The sequence below is a fragment of the Ursus arctos genome, unplaced genomic scaffold, assembly GCF_023065955.2.
Source record: "Ursus arctos isolate Adak ecotype North America unplaced genomic scaffold, UrsArc2.0 scaffold_14, whole genome shotgun sequence".
Classification (NCBI taxonomy): Eukaryota; Metazoa; Chordata; class Mammalia; order Carnivora; family Ursidae; genus Ursus; species Ursus arctos.
This window is the reverse complement of record NW_026622808.1, coordinates 27,221,065-27,241,777: the sequence shown is the minus strand read 5'-3', so window position 1 is coordinate 27,241,777 and position 20,713 is coordinate 27,221,065. Positions and strand designations below refer to the sequence as shown.

Sequence of the window (20,713 nt, the reverse complement as noted above, 5' to 3'; positions counted from 1 at the left end):
CGAATCCCCGCAGCACGCTGCCTCCCGCCACAGGCGTCCTGAGGGCGGCCCGAGGCTCCGGGACGGTGGCCCCGGCCGGCCGGCGGAGGGGAGCACCCGTGCGTCCCCCCGGGGCCCAGGCCTTACTTGGCTGCTTCAGCCGCAGCTCCATGGCAGGGTCGCTGCCCCTCTCGCGGCGGCCGTCGCACAGCAGCTTCTCCCTGTCCTTCTCGGCGCGGTGCTCCAGGAGCTGCTTCTGCGCCTGCCGGTAGATCCTGAGCAGGCGGGAGCACAGCGTCTGGTGCAGGCGTAGGAAGAAGTACCAGTTGTTGTTGGCGAAGAACAGGCTGTACACGTCGTCCAGGGGCTTGGGCTGCTGGGGCGGCTGCTCGGAGGCCGGCGCCTCGCCCCCGGCCCCCTTCTCCTCCGGGGGGCTGCTCTGCGGCCCGGGCGCCGGCTTCTTGCGGTCCCCGGGCTCGGTGCTCTGCCCCTGGGGGCTCCCCCGGCCCTCGTCGGCGGAGTCCTCGGACGCCCCCAGCTCCAGCTGCTGGGAGAAGAAGAGGCTGGGCACGAACTGGTGCACCAGCTGGTGGATGGTGCCCTGGTCTTCCTTCTGGATGGCCGGCTGCCGCTTCACGTAGTAGCTGATGAGGGCGGCTGCGTCCTCTAGGATCTGCCTGTCCTCGTACACGAAGATGAGGTGCGGCTCGCTGGAGGGGGCGCTACGGCCCTCGGAGTGCTGCTCCTGGTGCTGGGGGGACAGGGGGCCGTTAGGCAGGAAGAGACCAGCTGGGACAAGTCCAAGATGGGGGGGGGGCTCAGGGCCAGAGGCTCTAAAGGCATCACACTCTGGTCCGGGTGCAGCCCAGCACCTCCCACCTGCCCGGTCCCGGTCACCAGCCCACTCCAACCATTGTCTCTCTGGGTCTGGAGTGATTTGACCTACAGGAGTATGGTCAGCCCTATCACAGCCCCCTAGGCCTTCCTGCACTGCTCATGACAGGACCCCAGGCCCTGGCATGTCATCCTACAGCCCCCCCCACCCACCTGGCCTCTTTCAATGTTTCAGGGGGCTGAGCTCCTTCCTGCTGTGTGCAGGACCTTTGCACGTGCCCTCTGCTCTTTGGCCCTGGAAAACCACAGCTGCTCCTCAGTCTTTATCCAGCTCATGACTTTGCTTCCTGCGAACTGGTACACGATCACACTCCCTCCAGACTACCCTGAACTGCCTGCTGAGGTCAGGCCCGACAACGTTCTCTCCCGGGTGGCACCAATCCCCAGCCACCAGGCACGGAGGCCGACACACACCCTGGCTCTCAGAAAAGTGAGCGTGGATGCTGTCCCTGCAGGGGGAGGGCTCCTGGGGGCAGGGCTGGGTCTCCCTCATCTCTAGGTGACCAGCCCAGGGTACAGCACTGAGGGGGCTCCTCGAACAGCCACAGAAGGCATGACCGACAGAAAACAGGTGCAGTGCCAGGGCCTCGGCTTTCTGGGGTGGGCGACTCCTGTTTCTTTCCACTAGAGGTCGTGCTCCCTCAGTGACGCTGAATTCTGCCGCAGCCCCAGATCTCCTTCCCCCGCTGGCGGGGAGGCCTGAGAGCGGCTGTGCCTGGCTCCTGGCTCTGGCGTGACTTCCCTTCTCCTACAGCTTTGTGAGTCCCCATCTCATCTGTGCCACAAACATCCTCAAAAATCTTTTTAAGTGCTTTCCTTGGAGCCAGTTCCGATGCATGGGATACAGAACTGTGCTCTGCTAACCCCCAACAGTGAGGGCGGACTTCCCTATGCACGAAGGGCTTGCACATGCAGAGCCCTCGAGGCTGGTGGGCTGACTTCTGGCCCCAAACAGTGCTGTACCCCTTTCCCCCAGCCCTCAGGGAAAGAGTGAAGGAACTCAGTGGTGACTGTGGTGGGCCTCACCGGTCACCTCATCCATTCTTTCTGATGCTGTCCCACAGATGCTGCTGGGGGGAGTGGGGGTGGCGCTCTCAAGCCTGGACCACCGACTCGAGGAGTCAAGCGAGGAAAGCGGACTAGCTGCAGGTGGGCCCTGTGGGCTGACAGTTGCCCAGGGCAGGGAGGCAGGAGGGAAGGGGCTTCCATCACAGGCTCTTGCAAGTAACTCACTCCCTGCACGTGTTTTTCTTTTTCTTTTTTTTTTTAAAGATTTTATTTTATTCATTCAACAGAGATAGAGACAGCCAGCGAGAGAGGGAACACAAGCAGGGGAGTGGGAGAGGAAGAAGCAGGCTCATGGCAGAAGAGCCTGATGTGGGGCTCGATCCCAGATCGCCGGGATCACGCCCTGAGCTGAAGGCAGACGCTTAACCGCTGTGCCACCCAGGCGCCCCTGCACGTGTTTTTCGATGCCTAAATGCTCGAAGTCTAGACCCAGCTCTGGCTTAGTTCTGTGGTTCAGGCCCCACGAGCCTGACTGTGCCGAAGCTGGCAAGAAGGCCCAGGGCAGCGGCTAGAGGCAGAGGCCTAGAGCCCGGAGCCCTGGTCTCCCGCGACTGGCCTTGGCAAGTGGCCACCTCTCATGCCTCAGTTTCATCACTGCTAAAATAAGGTCTGTGACTAAGGGTCAGATGGAATGTTCCTTCTCAGGGTCTACCTGTGCCGGGCACACAGCTGGCAGCAGAGAAAGGACAGCTGAAGTCACCTGAAGGACAGTGACTTACCCAGGGGTAAGTGGGAGGGAAGGAGGCAGGGGAGGGGAGAGCCCTTTTCTAGCCACAGCAGAGCCGCCACAATCCTCCCCCTGGACCCGCTGAGTGCCACAGAAACATCCCTTCCACCCCCACAGAGCCCTGCAAGAGGGATGCTAGGGAAACAGAGGCAGAGAGCTGGCAGCCCGCCCAAGACTGGGAGAGCCAGAAGCAGAGCCAGGACCCCTTGCCCGCGCAGCCCTGGGCAGAGAGCCTCACCTCGTCGTAGACACTCTCGATCTCATTGAGTAGGCTCTTGGAGCGAAGGGCCTTGGTGTCGTTCTGTTTGAAGTTTACAGCCTGATGGTCCAGGGACTTGAGATAGGCCTTCTCATACTGCTCCCGCCAGATCTTGTTGAAGCCCTGCTGGGCCTCCCGCCACTCCTCCTCCTTGGCCTTCAGCCTGTGGGGTCAGAGGGGCTCAGCATGGGGACAACCCCGGGCACCCACCCGTCATCCCTGCTGCACGGGCAGCCTGTCATCCACCCACGGGCCCAGCCGAGTGTCCCACACTCAGGGCAGCCGGCTCCTGGCCTGGGCCGCGGGTTCTGTGCTGAAGAAGACGGGAGGGAGCAACGGTTCTGCAGAACCAACGTGGCTGGTTTTAGTTTCTCAAACATCGCTGCCCCAGCACCTCCTCCCTGCCCTGGCCCATGGCACTGACCACACTCTGGGTGGGTGCTGGATCAACCACCGGGCTCACTCGCGTGACTGCAAGCCCCACGAGAAGAGACTGTGTCAGCCTGGCTGGGCTCTGCAACCCCAGGGCTGAGCACAGCACGTGGTCAACGGCAGCCACTTAATTAATACCTGTTCACCAGCACAAAAAAGTTCCTAAAATGCACCGCTAAGTAAAAGGCAAGCTGTGCCACAGAACGATCCTGTTTGTGCTTTAAAATAGTTACATTTCATGTTTGGATATGATTATGTGCGTGGTGGAAAGTTCCAGAAAGACACAGACAACTGTGCAGTTGTGTTTTTCTCTCAGGAGTAGAACGGGGTGACGAAGAAAGATTGGAAACCGCACTAAGCCAGCCCGAGGCCCCGGGGAGCTCCCCGCCCCTCTTCACACTGGTGACAAACAGCACTAATGAGCTCCACGGGGACAGCCCGCAGCAGGCGGAGCAGCGAGAATCTGGAGCACACCTTTTCAGGACGACAGGGACGGCAGTGACGGGGTTTTTCTTGAGGCTCTCAATGATCTCTGGAGCCTTGTCGCCGTAGATACGGTGGATGGCGCGGCGCTGGATCACCTCCGACGTGCCCCCCAGACAGTCGTCCAGCCGGAACTTCTCCTGGTCTTCAGGCGCCATCCGGGACAGCTTCTTCTGCACACTTTCCAACACGCGGATCGTGGCCAGGTTGGTCTCCAGGACGACATCTAACTATGGAAAGGAAGGCAGGGGTCGGCTGTCGGGGGGCAGCAGGGCCCTGGGACCCCGGGGACCAGCTTGGGTTGGCAGAAGAGATGCGCGGACAGAACCGATCAACTTCTGTGTCTCTGGGCGGGGATGACGGACGCCAGGCCGTGGTGGCCCTGAGGCGGCTCCAGGGGCCCAGAGCAAGCACGGTTGGTTAAGGGGCTGGGGTCCGACCCCGGCAATGGTGTGAGCCAGGCACCCACAAAACAAGACTCGTGGGCTCCTCACCCCTGCACGAACATCCAGCGGCTAGAAGGGTGGCCCCATCTGAGGAGGGAAACGGGCCCCGGGCTGGCCCACTTCGTGGGCATCAACGGCAATAAAAAGGGAGTGCTCTCAGGGCACGTGCTGATGGGGAGCCAATCCCCAAAGGGAACGCACTGTGATTCCACTCACGACAGAGTGACAGAGCTGGAGGACAGCGTGGCTGCCAGGGATCAGGCATGGGGTGGGGTGGAGAGGGAGGCAGGGAGGGCCGTCAAGGGCGGCACAAGGGATCCCAGGGGTGGGGGAGCAGTGGAGTATCTTAGTGGTGGTGGAGAATACCCAGGTGCACACGTATACACCACACACACAAACACAAGTTCAACTGTGGAGACGTGAATAAGATCTCGGGGTGTGTCACTGGCAACCTCCTGGCTGGGACACTGTGCCTGCAACTTTACAAGCTATGACCACTGGGACAAGGGTCGCCGGGATCACTTGCTGCATGTAAATATACAACGATTTCAATAAGCACTCTGATGAAAAAAATTAAGGTAACTTGAGTTAATTGATTTAATTTAAATAAATAAATATACTTAAGACAGAAACAGCACCATTGCCTACCCAGCCTGGAGGCCAGCAAGGCAGAAAAGGGACACTTTTGGGTGCTGCCCCCTGCTGGAAAGTGCTGGAATCTCGGATACTGCAAAAGAGACTTGAAGAGGGTGGGAGGGTGGAGAGGATGCGGATACGCCCTCCGCCCCCGCCCCCCCCACTGCCCCTGGGGTGGGGGGAGAGGGAGAAGGACAGACTAAAGTAGAGAAGCGGGGACAGGCTTGCACCCAACGGCTCCCCGATCTCAGCAACACCAGCACACACACCTCGAAACGCTCGTCCTCACAGCGGTGCAGCTGCTCTTCGTAGGGCGTCTTCTTGGAGCTGACGAAAGTGGAGTCCTCTGACCAAGAGGGGAAGGAGACCCAAGTGTCGTTCAGCACCTGCACCGAGAGGAAACGCTGTGACCAGTGCGGTAGGCCTCGGTGGCCAGGACCGTATACTGTGCCGTACAGCATAAACGATACAGAGACAAGCAATATAATCTGGATTTTATAGGAAAGTACCTTCTCATACAGATGGCAACCTTAATTTTAAAGTGGTTTTAAGAGAAAACAGGACTGTGGTCAAGTAAACAAATCGTACTATTTCAGGGGTTGGCAAACGTTCTCTGTAAAGGGCCAGAGAACAAATATTTTAGGTTTTGCGGGCCAGCCCATCCATCAGGACGACTCGACTCTGCCTCTGTCCTGCCAGAGCAGCCACAGGCTCTACGTAAATGAATGCGCACGTCTATGTGCCGATAAAACTTTATTTACAAACGCAGGCATAGGGCTGGATTTTAGTTTGCTGCCCCTGGACTAGATATCCTGAAATTCAGCAAGCACTCTTGAATTCTGGAAACAGAGTAACAGCCTGTCTACTAACCTGAAAAAAGTATTTGATGGTCGGGCTAAACGGAGACATACCCAGGGCAGGGAACCTGGGACAGGGCAGGGTCCTGGCAGAAATACATGTAAATCTAAATGGAGGAATACGCCAAAGCCGAAGCCAATGCCATGTGCTCTGCGGTTTACCAAAGCTGCCGGCAGGGTAAGGAACCATTGTCTCAGCTCAGGCATTTTGTCTGGCCGCATCCCAGCACCACCCATCATTCAATATTTAGGGGGGTCGATGCTCAGTTCTTTCATGTAAACCATGGGGGTGATGGGTGTTTGTGCAGCGTGGGGGGTGACGCATCACGTAAGCCGACACGAGCCGCCAGGGAGCACTACCTCTTTGCAGATGGCCGTCCTCCCACTGCACTTGGGCTGCTGGTAGGTTTTGGGGAGCGCTCGGTAGCTGGATCCAATGCGCTTGCAAGATGCGTAGTCGATTTCCCGGCTTATTCCGTCCCCGGATCGGTCGCTCATGGGTGGGGCGAATGACAGCTCTTTCACCCCCAGGAAGGACTTGAACTGTGCAAAGAGTTCTGGAAATTTCCTTCAGAAATAAAGACAAACAGTAAGTTGGCTTCCCTGGGGCTTTCTGGGAGGGACCTAGCAATTTTAGAATGGCTTCCTGTAGACGCCTGCTAATAGTGGTTAGAGAGGAGGGGCGAGAGGTGGAACCAAGCATCAGGATGTATGTAATGCCCTCAAATGTGTGAGTCAATCTGCCTCCCGCCCCTGTCACCAGCCAGGTCCCAACACTAACAGGAGAGCCTTGAAACATGCTGGAATAGACAATTCAGACTGGCAGAAGCTGGGGTTAGTGATGTTCTTTAACTGGAAAAGGCCGGGCAGCAGGCCAGGGCTTGGTAAACTACTGGCAACCTGTCCACGCCTGTCCTTGCATATAAAGTTTTATTGGTACACCATTGTGTCCATTTGCTTAGTACTGCCTGTGGCTGGTTTTGCACAACAATACCAGAGTTCAGTAGTACTGCTCCTTGGCCCCTGACAGATAAAGTCCGCCAACTCTCGCTCCAGAGTCTTCTTACCTGAGATCCTTTCCCAGGAAACCCTCCACAGACATGATCACGCAAGTCATGATGTAACGGCCAAGCAATGGGAAGGTTTTAATACAACTGGCCCCCAATGTCACCTGAATTTGTGATTAAATGAGTATCAAACCCTACCGGGGGCGCCTAGCTGGCTCAGTTGGTGGAGCATGCATGCGGCTCTTGATTTTGGGGTTATGACTTCAAGCCCCACACTGGGTGTAGAGACTACTTAAAACAATCTTAAAAAAAAAAATCCTACCGCAAGGATGCAGTAACTCTGACACGTGGCACGGCAATCCTGCCTCCCGCAGCTCCCTTTGTGAACCACACACTCCCCTCCTGACATGGCCATCCACTGAGCCCCGCTGTAGGGACCCCGTGCCAACTCCGCTCACAAGGAAAACCCACGAGCAAACGGAAACTTGGAGAGGGAAGACATCAACAAAACCCGTGCAAAGGACATCTAACGTTGCAGCCGTGATAAACGCCAACGTGAAAGCTCTCTGAAGGGGGAACTGTCACTCTGACACAGCCCACGCCAGGCCCAACTCCCGCTGTGCCGTCAGCAGGTGGCAGATCTCTGGGCCCCCCGTGCCTGGCTGCCCCTGGGCGTGCAAACCCAGGCCGAGGCTCACAACACGAGGGAGGTCTTGTGGAGGTGATCGCTAGCCCAGCCAGACGTGACAGCAAGGCGAGCGAGCACAGCCCGTTGTAGTTCTTTGCTGCACACCCCCGTGGGCCTCCCCCAACGCTGCTCTCTGCACGTGGAACTAGGAACAGCGGACCCCCACCCGACACTGCCCCCCTGCTCAGCACCTCCAATTTTGAGCTCCTTTATTCTTCTCCCTTAATCCTACCCTCCCACTCCGACAATGGCAGGAGGTAGGTTTGGCCATTTTGCAAACAAAGAAACTCTCGTGCTGCTGGTAGGTGGCAGGGTCCCAATTCGGACTTGGGGCTGGTGACCCACCCAACTGGGCAACCTGCCCGGCACAGGCCGCCACAGGCCCCTCACCCGCCACAGCACTTCATCCTTCCAGCAACAGCATCCCCTCCCCAGCTGGGACCCAGAGCCAGAGCACTGGATTCTGAGCTCCCAGACACACTGCCGCGGGAGTGAGCGTGCAATCCAAGCCCATAGAAAAAGCCAGCCACGCTTTAGCCGAGGGTGTGTAACAGCGCCATCCCGCTCTGGGCCAGGGATCTTCAGCAGCCTGGGAAAGCGAACCCAAGTGAAAAGGTCACCGTGACGTGTGCACCCTCTCAGGACCTTAGGAAGCACTGCCTGACGACCCTAACTTGACCTCCGAGTATCCCAACCTATGGAGCGTGACCTTAGCACTGACTATAGAGACTGGAGACAGACGTCCTTCGTTACGGGCCCTGCTGAGAAAACCCTGATTCGTACAAGTGAGGGAACAGTGCGCAGTCGCCACCAACGATCATGTCGACTCACAACTCACATGGAAACACACCCAAGAAGTACCGAATTCAAAAAAAAAAAAGGATGCTGCAGCCCAGCCTGACAGCATCACGCCCGGAGGGCAGAGGAGGGGCGAAGGGCCAGCTGCTTCTAGGCAGAGCCACCCTAGACCCACCCGTCACCACGGCAAGCTCTCTGAGGAAAGGGGGACGTTTTCACTCTGGGCCTCAGCCTCCTCGTCTTTAAAATACTAAAACGGGGGCGCCTGGGTGGCGCAGTTCGTCAGGCATCGGACTCTTGGTTTCGGCTCGGATTGTGATCTTGGGGTCGGGGGATCGAGCCCTGTGTCGGGCTCCACGCTCAGCGGGGAGTCTGCTTGAGTCTCTCTCCCTCTCTCTCTGGCCCTCCCACTCAGGCTCTCTCTTTAAAATAAATACATCTTTAAAAAAATAAGAAATATATTGAAACACATCAAATGTGTCTATGAGCCCGTAGGATGCTTTAAAAAAAGGAAAGAAAAAAAGAATTGGTCCCTGATTGGTCCTGATAGGACAGGAATATGACTCATCACCCAACCATTGTGATAAAGGAAGAAATCAAGCATCTACCCTGGGCCGCCAAAAGGTGAATAATACTGTTGAGGTTCTCTCTTTTGCACCCCCACTGCACGCATAAATCCGTGAATGAACCACAGAACGTGGATGCCACTGCCTCCTGGTGGACAGAGGGACGTGGAGGATGGGACTGCAGGTGCGGGGCTGCCACCACAGAAACGGCAGGGAGTCAAGTGGGGAGAGACTCCCAGATGCGTCCTAAAATGAAACCCAGACGAGGAGGCAGGAGTGAGCCGTGAGCTTGACAGGACCCGCGCCACGCCACCCTTAGTGTAGGGAGGCGCTCGCTCCCAGGTGATACGTTTGGGGGAGCATGATGGGATGGCACAGGGAGGGGCTCCGGGGGGCCGGCGAAGGTCCGTGTGTGACTTGGGTGGTACAAGGGGCTTTGCCTAAAAATGACTCATCAAGTCACCCATCATGAGGTTTCCTGGATCTGTGCTTTATTTTATATTTAAAAAGAAAAGTTAAAAAACTTTTTCAAATTAACAGTAAAGGGCTCAGGACGCAGCTGTCCCTGGGGAGGACGTGAGGGTTAACGAAGCTGCTACAGTCATTGTATAATGTGCACTCGCCGCGTTCCAGACGCCGGTTCACAGGTCGTACGTGTACGGCCCCCGTGGAGCGCTCTGAAACCGCGCATGCTGCCTCTAGACATCCCCGTTTCATCACAGGAACACGGAGACTCAGACTGTCTACGGAACTCGCCCGATGCGACAGAGCTGACGAGCAGGGGCGATGCTGGGCCGGCCCACTCCGCTCCTAAAGTGCCCCCGGCACGAGCCTTCGCCTCCTAGAAAACCTCTGTCCTCCCGGCGGCCGCCCAGCCCGCAGGGTCTGCCCCACTCGGCAGCCTGTGCTGGAAGCGGCCCGCTGGCCCCGTGAACAGGGCTTCTCTCTGGCCAGCAGGGGTGCCGAGTGGCCATTTCCTTCCTCCTGGCAATTTCTGATTGGCAGAATTTTTAAAAGCACGCATCAAGTGCATCTCTAGAGGATTAGGCTGGGTGAAGAAAACCCAATCCCCAGAGGTTGTGTACTGTGTAATTCCAGCTACAGAACACTTCTGTCACGCAGGTTAGGGGCTTGCCGGGGGTGTGCGGCTGAGACTGGGGTGGGGCGGACGAGGGACGTGGGTGTGGGTATCACAGGTCAACACAAGCATCCCTGTGGTTCTGAAGCCGCTCGGTCTCTTGACTGTTGTGGTGACACAGGAACCTTCTCAGGTGATGGAGCTATACACCCACGCACGCACACCCACGCACACGCACGCACCAGGAAAACCCGACAGGACGGGTGGATTGTGCAAGTGTCAGCATCCTGGTTGTCACGGTGGGAGAAGAGCCCAGGGCCTGTGTTCTTTCTCACTCTACTGCGGCTTAATCTAGAACGACCTCCGCCACCATGGCGACTTACAAACGAAAATCAAAGAAAGCATTTACCGTTTTCCGAAAGCGACAAGCAACAGAAGGGTGGACAGTTTATGGACACACACCCGTGTGGGAAGTGTCACTCACCCCAGAAATGGGCTGACGAGCTGGAGGAGCTCGGAGCCGGACACGAGCTCCTGGTTGAAGAGCGCGATGCAGCGGAGGAAGTTCTCGTAGACCTCCTGGCTCTTCAGCACCCTGCGAACCTGCGGGGAGAGGGAACGAGGGGGCCCTGGAGGGCCAGGCTGACCTGCACTCCCCCCACCCTTTGGCTCAGACATCACTAGGTGAACAAGGAGCCACCGATGCACGTACTCTCAAGTGACAGGATGTGGCCGGCAGGACAAGGGTCTCCAGACAACTAATTCTTAGCTTGGAGGGTATGTGCACGGGACCAACTTCCTGGCTCCTGCCACCGACCCTGGCTTTCGAAAAGCCACACAGCTTCGGGGAGGCCAATGTGTGTCTTCAAACCTGCGTGCGCTCCGAGCTCCGCCGCCTCCTGCCCGCACCGCCTCCCACCGTGCAAGCTGGGTGCCAGCCCTTCTCCCCAGCCTGCCCCAGCCGCTGCCCACCCTACCGGCACCCTTTCCAGGGGCTCCCGTCCCGCACACCCGAGCTGGGTGAGGCTGGCCTCGACAGCTCACCTTGTCAAAGAAGGAAAACTCCTGCAGAGTGCCATACTTCCCCACGGCAGCAATGGACAGGTCTTTGGTACCTCGGAGTTTCATTTTCTTCTGTGGAGAGAAATTCCGTGCTGTGACTTTGTCAGAGTCACAACGTCGCCGATGATGAGCTCTCCTGACAGCAGCTGTCACGAGGGGCTGGATGGGGTCTGCCCGGGACCCCTGTGGAGGAAATCTCAGGACCACCCACCTCAGCCTCCGCGGCCTAGTGAAGGGTGACAGTCACAGCTGTTCCACCCACGATTGGGGCTCTAAATTTCGGCAGTTTAGGGCTTTTGGTAACAGGCAGGAGTATCACAAAATTGGAATAGCAAGGGAGATGTACCCCTGGATGCAGTATCAGAGACCTCTCGCCTGCCTGTTTTGTCCTGTGGCTGTGATGGTGGTGGCAAGGGGACAGAAAGAAGACAAGATGATCCTAGAGAAGCCTGGGCTTTAATCTCTGTGACACTTTTGTCTCTAAGCTGGACTTAGACCAGAATTGGCTATACTCTTGGGGCATCGAGGACCCTACAAAACCATCTCCCAATGTGGCGATATGTCTAGAGGACACAGAAGCCAGCTGGAAAGGGTCCCACCAGCCAAATCTGAGACAGTTTAGATGCCAAGATGAACAATAAAAGTCACGGATTACAACCCGGAGTCCCTGTTGATGTAGGTAACCCAATAAAGGGAAACGAAGGAAAAGCTCTTCCCTACAGCAGAAAGCCAACTAGTAAACACACAAAAAACGATGGAATTAGACAATCACCAGGATGGGTGATGAGTGCAGCAGGAGCTGGATCTCAGCCCCTCTCACCCTTCAACAGTGCTCCTTGTGCAGTGACCGACCTGCACAACTGCACACGGTGGCCCTGCCCATGAAAGAGCCACCATGGAGTGGACCTGGCAGTACCTCCTGTTTCCACAGGAAGAGGTAACGCTTCTCATAACAATCCTGTGAGCCACGGGTAATGGGTGAACAGCCACCTTAGAGGTGAGCCGACCTCCTAAGGTCCCACGGCTGGTGAATTCCAGTGAGTCCAGGGTCCAGACTCCGCGCATGCCCCGGGCCTGCGGCTTAGAGCCTCTGCCATCGCTCCCTAGGTCGTCTACAGGGAGGGCCAGGTTGCTGGGTGTCTGTGTAGGCGGGATCTATGCGCACAGCTGATGGTTACCTTGGCTGGTGCGGACACCGGACGGAGGAGTGAGGGCCGAGAGCGCTTTTTGCTGTGTTCCAGATTCTTCTCATGCTCACTCTTCTGGACACTGTTCATTTCACAGGGCCCATTTCCTGTGAACTAAGAACACAAACCCGGGCAGTGATTCGTGCTGGAGAGATACAGCTGGGCCGCTCAGTACGCGCTCTTGGTGTGTGTGGGTGTGTGGAACCAACTCGGGCTCAGCCCACGGCCCCCATCTGCACGCGAGGAGACTCTAGCTCCTGAGATGTCCTGTTTACCAGGGGAGAGACCGGCGTACCCAGATTATCATAATCCTAACCTCGTGAAGGTGGGAGAAGGCGCACGGAAGGCCGCGACGGATGAGGGTCCTGCTAGGGAAGGAGGGCACAGTAGGGAGACACCAGCGTTGGGCTTTGGTGTGTAGGGCTCACCCCACACACCACTGACAACAGGAGTCCGCCTGCATGCTTGCATGCCCCACAGAAAGCATTTCAGGCAGGGGACTGAAAGGCACAAAGCCCTGGCAGCAAGAAACAGCTGACGGCCACCAGGTCCCTTGGCGGGCCTTCCAGCCAAGTCTGTGTTCTTTTCTACGAATGGAAAAACAGGTCTTGAGGACTGTCATCCTCCCTCACTGGTCCTCCCAGGCTCTACGCTTCAGACAGGAACGGCCATCACAAGTGGGGTATCCGCAGGGTGTTGGCAATATTTATGAGGAACGGTTCTGGATGAACAGTTCAGGACTGGCATTTATGCGAATGTGCCAGAAAGCTGAGCAGACACGGGGAAGACAGACAGACCTTGGGTTCTCTGCAAGATGTGTGCTGGGCCAGGGAGGTACCTCGCAAGTCACCCCACCACCGGACCTGGGATGTGGAGATGCCACCTGAAGGGAGTACTGCTGGCCTGAGGTGTGGGCTGGGTAAGTCGTGGTGTATCCAAGCAAAACAGCCAGAACTACCAGATACCAGCGAGCTAGCTCTGTGTCTGTGTCCTCTGCCCCCCTGCTGGGGACAGGCATACCTGATACATTCTTAAGGAACAAGAAAAAAACCCAAGGAGCAGAATAAACAGGATACCATTTAGCTTTTCTTAAAGGATAAACACTTGTTTGTCCCTGTGTAGGAAATTTCTAGAAAAATACATGGTATAAGACACTTGAGAGTACCTGAACTCTGAAGAGAGCAACCAGGAAACTGAGACAAGGGGAAGTTTACTTTTCACACCTAATGTCCTAACTAGTGCTTGATTTTCTCATGAACGGGCATGATTTTTATGATAATAATTACAATGGTAATATTAAAGACCTATCATTTAACTATATGCAAAACCTGGCCCTTAGGGGATTATGCTTCTCTGGAGAACAGTCTTCTGAAGATTCAGAGCTACTCTAAGAACCTTAAGTGGAAACACTTTCAACTATTCCATTTTGTAGATGCCGGAACAGGTGCAGGCACCAACCCGTAAAGGAGGCGGCCAGGTGGCACCGTGAGGTGCTGAGTGGACCAGGGGCCTCCCAGGGAGACAGACCCACTGCGGCCCAGCCACGCTTCCCCAGCTGGAAGGCAAGCTTAGTCTTACCCAGTGTCCTTAACACTTCAGGCAGCTCTTACTTTTTATAGTTACGTGTCCCCACTTGTGAACATGTGAGCTAGATGGACCCTTAAAGACCCTCTGGGTAGGGGCTGACATAGTCACCATGCTCAGCCCCCTTTTATAAATAAAGTTTTATTGGCACGTAACCATGCCCACTGGTTGACATACCATCCAATGCTGCTTTCCCAGGTCTTTGTGATAGAGACCCACCGGCCTGCAAAGCCTAAGACACTTACTATCAGGCCCTTCACAAAAAAAAAAAAAAGTTTGTCGACTCTGACTTAGCCCACTTTTAATTAGAACAGTATCAAATTTCATCTTTGGTTTCTTTTTCCTGCTGTTTTAATAGAAATTCAAAATTTAATATAAAGGACGGTGAAGATAAAGATCAAATTATACAACAGATTCTATGTGGGTATTTTGAATAATTTTTAAAAAACTGATTCAATCGCTTAAACTGTACAAGACGCTCTAATCAATAAGCCCTGCTGAACTGATAACGAATGCTATTTCCAGAAACTGTGTGGGCAGGTGCTTTTCTGAGGGAGATGCTTATTTCTCCAGGGCAGGCTTTGTCGGGGTCCAGCTTCGTAAGTGCTGAGTGGTGCCCAGCAGGGGGCGCCGCGATCACAGCAATCAGAGGACGGGGGCTCCACTGCCCCCTGCAGCCCGCCCAGCACTGAGTCACCGACACCAAGAGGAAATCACAAGAGGGAACTAATTAAGGCTGTCCTTGTGGCAGGCCTGCAGAGCCCCACAGCCTGCTTATCGGTTCCCGAGCCTCTGCCGTGCCCTGGCCCCCACAGCTGTAGCAGAAGGGGCTCTGCTCGCAGCCCCTCACCCAGGCCAAGCACTTTGCTGAGGAACCTTCCAGAGGGCTTAGGGGGAGACATCCTCATGGCCGCTTCCTAGAGGAGGAACTGAGGTTCGGGGGAGGTGACCTGCCAGGGCCCTTCAACTGTGTGCCCTTGGTCCAGCTCCTGTCCAGGCACGGTTGCTCTCTCCAGCCTCCTTGGGGTGTAGAGAAAGGGCACGTCCCTGGCCCCTTGATCTCTGCCAGAGCGGAGAAAGCTTCAGCCAGGCCTTCCTTCCCAGGGGGATTGTGGGGGGGTGAAGGAGGGCTGCCCCTGTCTCCCGCGCTGCCCCCAGCGAGGGCAGGGTTCAGGGAAAGAGCCGCCATCAGAGAGGCTGGAGCCGAGATGTAAGAGGCAGATCCAAGAGGATGACAGCGGACCAAGGACAGAGGATGACCAAGCGGGCCACACAAGGGGGCGAGTCAGGGTCAGCCGGCACGCGGCAGCGCACAGCCCCAGCTCTTGGGACCTGGAGGCCCGAGTGCCTGCAACTGTGCCTCAGGCCGCACCCACACAAGGGTGCGCAGCGGGCAGGAGGCAGTGAGATTCCTCTGCTCCTCGTCTATGTGGCCCCTGGAGCCAGTTAGGAGGCTCTCTGGCAAGCAGAGAAAGAAATGAGAGTGATGCCAGGACAGCACAAGACATTATTTGGGAAAAGCGCACCAAGCCTAAGGAGGGATGCTGTGCTTGGGGAGGGGGGGGGCGGTGGCAGCTAAGAGTGGACATGAGGGTGGGGACACGAGGAGATGGGCTCAGCTGGGAGCAAAGCTGTCCTTGGTGGAGGTGAGCTCCCTGTCCCCCGGGGAGGGGTCGGGAATCGCACACGAGGGCTTTGCCAGCCCTCCCCAGGTACTCCTCAGGGGCCTGCCACAGGCAGCAGGCCAGTGGGCCCTGGGGAGGCAGAGGAAGGCCCTGCCGCCTGGGTGGACACTTGGGGAGGGCAGGGCGGCGGGCGACATTGGCACTGGGAGGGGGCGGGGACAATCCATCTGGATCCTCTGCGTACTTTTCCTCAACAGTCAGAGCTGTTCTTCCTGCAGCACTGCACACGTGCTGGGCCGAGTGCGAAGCACTTAGAGGATGACGGCTCGCCAAGGCTGAGCAGGGGGGCCTCCATCGCCATGTGAGAGAGAAGGCAACTAGGCCCGGGAAGTGAGTGACGTGGTTGGCTCAAGCCCTCCTGAGCACCTGCGGACACAGAGTGAGCGTCCTGGCCCAGGCTGTGTGCTCCCGGGGCTCTGCCTAGCCCTCCAGCCCCTAAGGACACCCAGAGCTCCAGGCAGGGTGAAGGATGGGCGACAGCTCCAGGACCTGACGTCAATCCCGCAGAGGCACAGAGCTTCTCTGACTTTGAGTCAGGAAGTGTTTCTGGGTGGCATCCCGACTTTGAGGCAGCACTCATGCACACTGGAAGGTCATGTGATTCTTGATGGTACCCAAACCCAGACTCCTGCACCCACCCCACCAAGCCCCTCCCACTTTGATACTGCTGCGCCCCCCAGCCCTGCCCCCCACTGCAGCTTCACTTAGAAGCAGGACCCAGGAGAGGTGGTAGTGATGCACTTTGGTGGGGGGGGTGGTGAGGGGACCTCTCATGTGCGCAGGCCCCAGGTCACCATCCGAAGCAGAGAGGAACAAAAAGAGGAAAAGGAACAGTCAACAAACTAGGAACAGAAGGGTATTTCTTCAGTTGGATTAAGGGGTGTTTATGAAAAGCCCACAGCTCCCAGCACACTCAGGTGGAAGATGGAAGGCTTCTCCTCTAGGATCAGGAACAAAACAAGGGTGCCTCCTCTCACCACTTCTACTCAGCTCAGTACTAGAGGCTCCACCACAGCAATTAGGCCAAGAAAAAGAACTAAAAGGCATTCAAACTGGAAAAGAAGAAGGAAAACTATCTCTATTAGCAGATGGCATGGTAACATGCATATAAAAAATCCTAGCGAATGTACCAAGACTATTAAAGCTGGTAAACAGACTCAGCAAAGCTGCAGGACACACAATCAACACACAAAAATCAGTGGTATTTGTACATACGTACATGACGAACAATACAAAAATGAAATTAAGAAAACAAGAATAAGATATTTAGGGATAAATTTAACTTAGGAGGTGCAAGACATGTACATCAAAAACCACAAAATGTTGCTGAAAGAAATTAAAGAAGATTTAAATAAATGGAAAGATGCCTCATGTTCACAGATCAGAAGACTTAACATTATCAAGATGGCAACATTCCCCAAAGCACTCTAAAGATTCAGTGCAATCCCTATCAAAATCCCAATGACTTTTCCCCCTTTTTTGCAGAAACGGAAAAGCTGATCTTCAAGTTTATATGGCATTCTGAGAGGCCCTGACTAGACAAAATAATCTTGAAAAAGAACACAATTCAAATCACTTCTTCATTTTAGACTTAAAACAAAGTTACAGTAATCAAGGCAGTGTGGTGCTGGCCTAAGAAGAGACGTGGGAATCAATGGACTGGAACAAACAGTCCAGAAACAAATCCATACAACTATGGTCAACCGGTTTTCAACAAGGGTGCCAGAACCATTCAATGGGAACAGAAAAGTCGCTTCAATAAACAGTGCTGGGAAAACTGGATCTCCACTTGCAAAAGAATGATGATGGATCCCTACCTCACACCATATACAACAAAAACTAACTCAAAATGCATCAATGACCTAACTATGAAAGCTAAAATTATAAAAACTTTTAGAGGAAAATACAGGGAGAAACCTTCCTGTCCTCAGATCTGGTATAGATTCTGAGACACTAAAGGCATGAGCAACAAAAGAAACAATAGATAATTGGATTTGATCAGAACTAAAAACATGTGCATTAAAGGACACTAACAAGGGGTGCCTGGGAGGCTCAGTCGTTAAGCGTCTGCCTTCAGCTCAGGTCATGATCCCAGGGTCCTGGGATGGAGCCCCGCATCGGGCTCCCTGCTCAGCGGGAAGCCTCCTTCTCCCTCTCACACTCTCCCTGCTTGTGTTCCCTCTCTCGCGGTGTCTCTCTCTGTCAAATAAATAAAATCTTAAAAAAAAAATAAAAATAAAGGACACTAACAAGAAAGTGAAAAGACGACCTACAAAAAGGAGAAAAATTTTTAATAAGGGCCTAGTACCCAGAATATATATATAAAGAACCCTTACAGCTCAATAATAGAGACAAACTAAAAAAGGGGCAAAGGACTTAGTTCTCCAAAGAAGGTATACAAATGGCCAACAGGCACGCCAGACACTCAATATCATTAGTCACCAGGGAAATGGAAATCAGAACCACGATGAGGTCCAGCTTCACAATGACTCTGCCGTAATTTAAAAAAACAAGACACCAGGTGTTGGGGACAATGTGAAGTACATGGCTAGTGAGAACAGAAGATGGCGCAGCTGCCCTGAAGAGAGTCTGGCAGTTCCTCAAAAAGTGAAACAGTCACCGTATGACTCGGCAATTCCACTCCTGGGTACAGACCCCGAAGAAGTGAAAACAGGGACTCAAACAAATCCTCCTGCGCCCATGTCCACAGCAGCGTCATTCACGATCACCAAAAAGAAACCACCCGAATGTCCACTAACGGATGGCTGGATAAGTAAAATGTGGTCCGTCCACACAACGGAGTGTGACTTGGCCACATAAAGGGATGAAGCACCGATGCGCACTGCGACGTGGATGAACCGCGAAAACCTCACGCTGCGCGAGACCCAGACACTAAAGGCCACAGGGTGTGGGATCCCATTCACATGAAATGTGCAGAACAGATCCATCTCCAGAGACAGACGCAGGTGCGTGGGTGCCAGGGCCTGGATGAGGGGGAATGGGGAGTGACTGCTCACAGGGACGGGGTCTCCTTTGCGGTGATGAGAACGTTCTGGAACTAGACAGAAGTGCTGGCTGCACAACACTGTGAATGTACCAAATGCCACTGAACGGTATACTTTAAATGGTGCATTTAATGTTATGTGAATTTTACTTCAATTTTTAAGAAAGCCTTATGTTCATAGAAAATACAATGAAAAGAGGATATGGAAAGCGCAACCCAGCAGGCCTCAGGCCATGACGGGGTGAACAAGGCTGATGATGCAGTCCGCACCCCCAACCTCCCCATCTCAGGCCCCTCCTCACCCTCTCTGCCCTCTGCCCCCACTCCGCAGTCACTGCCAAGCCTCAGACTGCCCCCACCGGCACCTTCCCATAGGCACTGGTTACAAGCAGGTCTCCACAGCGGGATGCTCTCCACCTCCCAACAGGGTCCCAGCTGAGGAGGTGGCCCTTGGGCCAAGGTGGGCACTCCGTACTCACCAAAGACCGCTTGGCTTCAGGCAGGAACTGTCCAAACTCGGACAGCAGGTCCTCCTGGCCCCGGAAGAGGTTGGCCACCTCGGTAAACACCTCCTCTTCAGACATGCCGCGGAATGGCCGGCCCTTTGTGCTTAGCTGCTCCTTCTGCCGATTTTCAGGAAAGGGAAAATGAGTCATTAGCCAAGGAACGAGGCACCCCAGGCTGTGACATTCAGGCATCCCACCGTGGAGGGGACAGAAGGATGACTCACGAAACAGAGAACCGCCTGGCAGAGCCCATGCCCGCCACCGCTGGGAGAAAGGAACCCAGTCCACCACCCTAACAACTCGGGGTGCCCTGAATGCTTCTGTCCTCGTCCCACCCCACAACAGAGCCCGAGCCCTGGCCAGGGATGGGGCTTACGTGGGAGTGGGAGGGGATGTGGTCAGGGACACAGTCATGGAATGATCTGGCCTCAGTCTTTGCGTGTGCTCAACCAGAGGCAGGGGAAGTACATGGTCAGTGACGAACCCACTGCCCTCACAAGGGCAAAGGGGGCCCTTTAAGCTGGACAGGGGGCGGGGAGTGGGGAGCTGGCACTGGGCCTTGGAAACAGGGTGACGAGGGAAGGAAAGGCACTACCAGGACAAGGGACCTGGCCACCCAGAGTCAGAAAGACCCCAAGAGTTCAAGGAAGATGGCCTAATCCAGAGCTTAAAGCAACAAGATGAGGACTGAAGGGGACCCGGGTCGGGAGGGCAGGAACTCAGGAAGCAGAACTCAGGATGGCCATTAGAAATACATCCCTGTCAACTTTACCCCCGAGAATGTGACAGAGCAAGAGGTGGCGGTACTGGGGCTCTCCCAAAGCACACAGCTCGAGATTCCCACACCGTGGCTGGAAAGGGCATGAGACGACCCCTCAAGAGCCCTTGATGTCTCCCTCCCCTTCCCTCAGGTCCCCTGAAGCTGGCGGTCTGCTCTGACCCCCAGGATTTTGCATAGGCTGTTTCCAGTACCGAGAAAGTCCACTCTTTGTCTATACTCATTTGCCTGATGGTTCTGACTGATTTCTCAGGATTCAAGCTGAATCGGCCCTTCCTGACAACCCCACCCACCGGCCCCAGTCGGGGCTCGCAACCGTGAATCCGGACAGACTTCTACACGCTTCCCTTTTTCCCACCCCATCCATCTCTAAGTCTCTTCCACATCCCGACTGAACTAAGCAGCAGCCATTCATCTCCGCTGCCCCGCTGCCTGGCCCAGGGCCCACTTGTAATCCACTTGTAATCAGCATCAACAGAGGGGAGCTGTGTTGTCAAAACACTAGCGAAGCCGTCTTATAAAAAGAAGACCATCTTCTCAGGTTCTTTCTAAATCCCTGTACTGTGAGTTTCCTAGCACTTCTTGGGATGCACAGGGGCCTCGAGGAGCAAATGAAAATCCTAACAAAACCAAACTCCAACAGGTATCTGGATGCCCCTGTTCACAGCAGCATTATTCACAGGAGCCAAAAACGGGAGCAACTCCGGTGTCCAGGCATGGATGAACAGATAAACACAAGTGGTGCGTCCAGGCCATGGAATGTTCTCCAGCCTTAAACAGGAAGGAAGTTCTGACCCAGGCTACAACACGGATGACCCTCCGGGACATCACCGTGAGCCAAAGAAGTCAGACACAAAAGGACAAGTACTGTATTATAGGAGGTCCCTCGAGCTGTCGAATTCACAGAGACGGGAAGTGCGACAGTGGGAGCCGGGGCTGGGGGAGGGGCTGCAGGAGTTACTGCTCAATGGGGACAGTCTCAGTTCTGC

General features: G+C 55.2%; 1 protein-coding gene across 2 annotated transcripts in view; it reads right to left on the bottom strand.

Moving 5' to 3' along the window:
• SIN3B (SIN3 transcription regulator family member B) overlaps positions 1-20,713 on the bottom strand; it is a 35,972-nt gene that overhangs the window by 6,583 nt on the left and 8,676 nt on the right. The window contains exons 5-13 of one of the 2 annotated variants that reach the window (XM_026500449.4): positions 18,920-19,063; positions 12,159-12,281; positions 10,963-11,052; positions 10,403-10,521; positions 6,142-6,349; positions 5,194-5,310; positions 3,834-4,072; positions 2,907-3,090; positions 127-730 (exon numbers count right to left, since the gene is read on the bottom strand). In XM_026500449.4, the coding sequence (XP_026356234.2) occupies positions 127-730; positions 2,907-3,090; positions 3,834-4,072; positions 5,194-5,310; positions 6,142-6,349; positions 10,403-10,521; positions 10,963-11,052; positions 12,159-12,281; positions 18,920-19,063 (1,828 nt within the window). The remainder of the gene's footprint in view (positions 1-126; positions 731-2,906; positions 3,091-3,833; positions 4,073-5,193; positions 5,311-6,141; positions 6,350-10,402; positions 10,522-10,962; positions 11,053-12,158; positions 12,282-18,919; positions 19,064-20,713) is intronic. The other variant, XM_044384766.3, reaches the window with a different exon arrangement.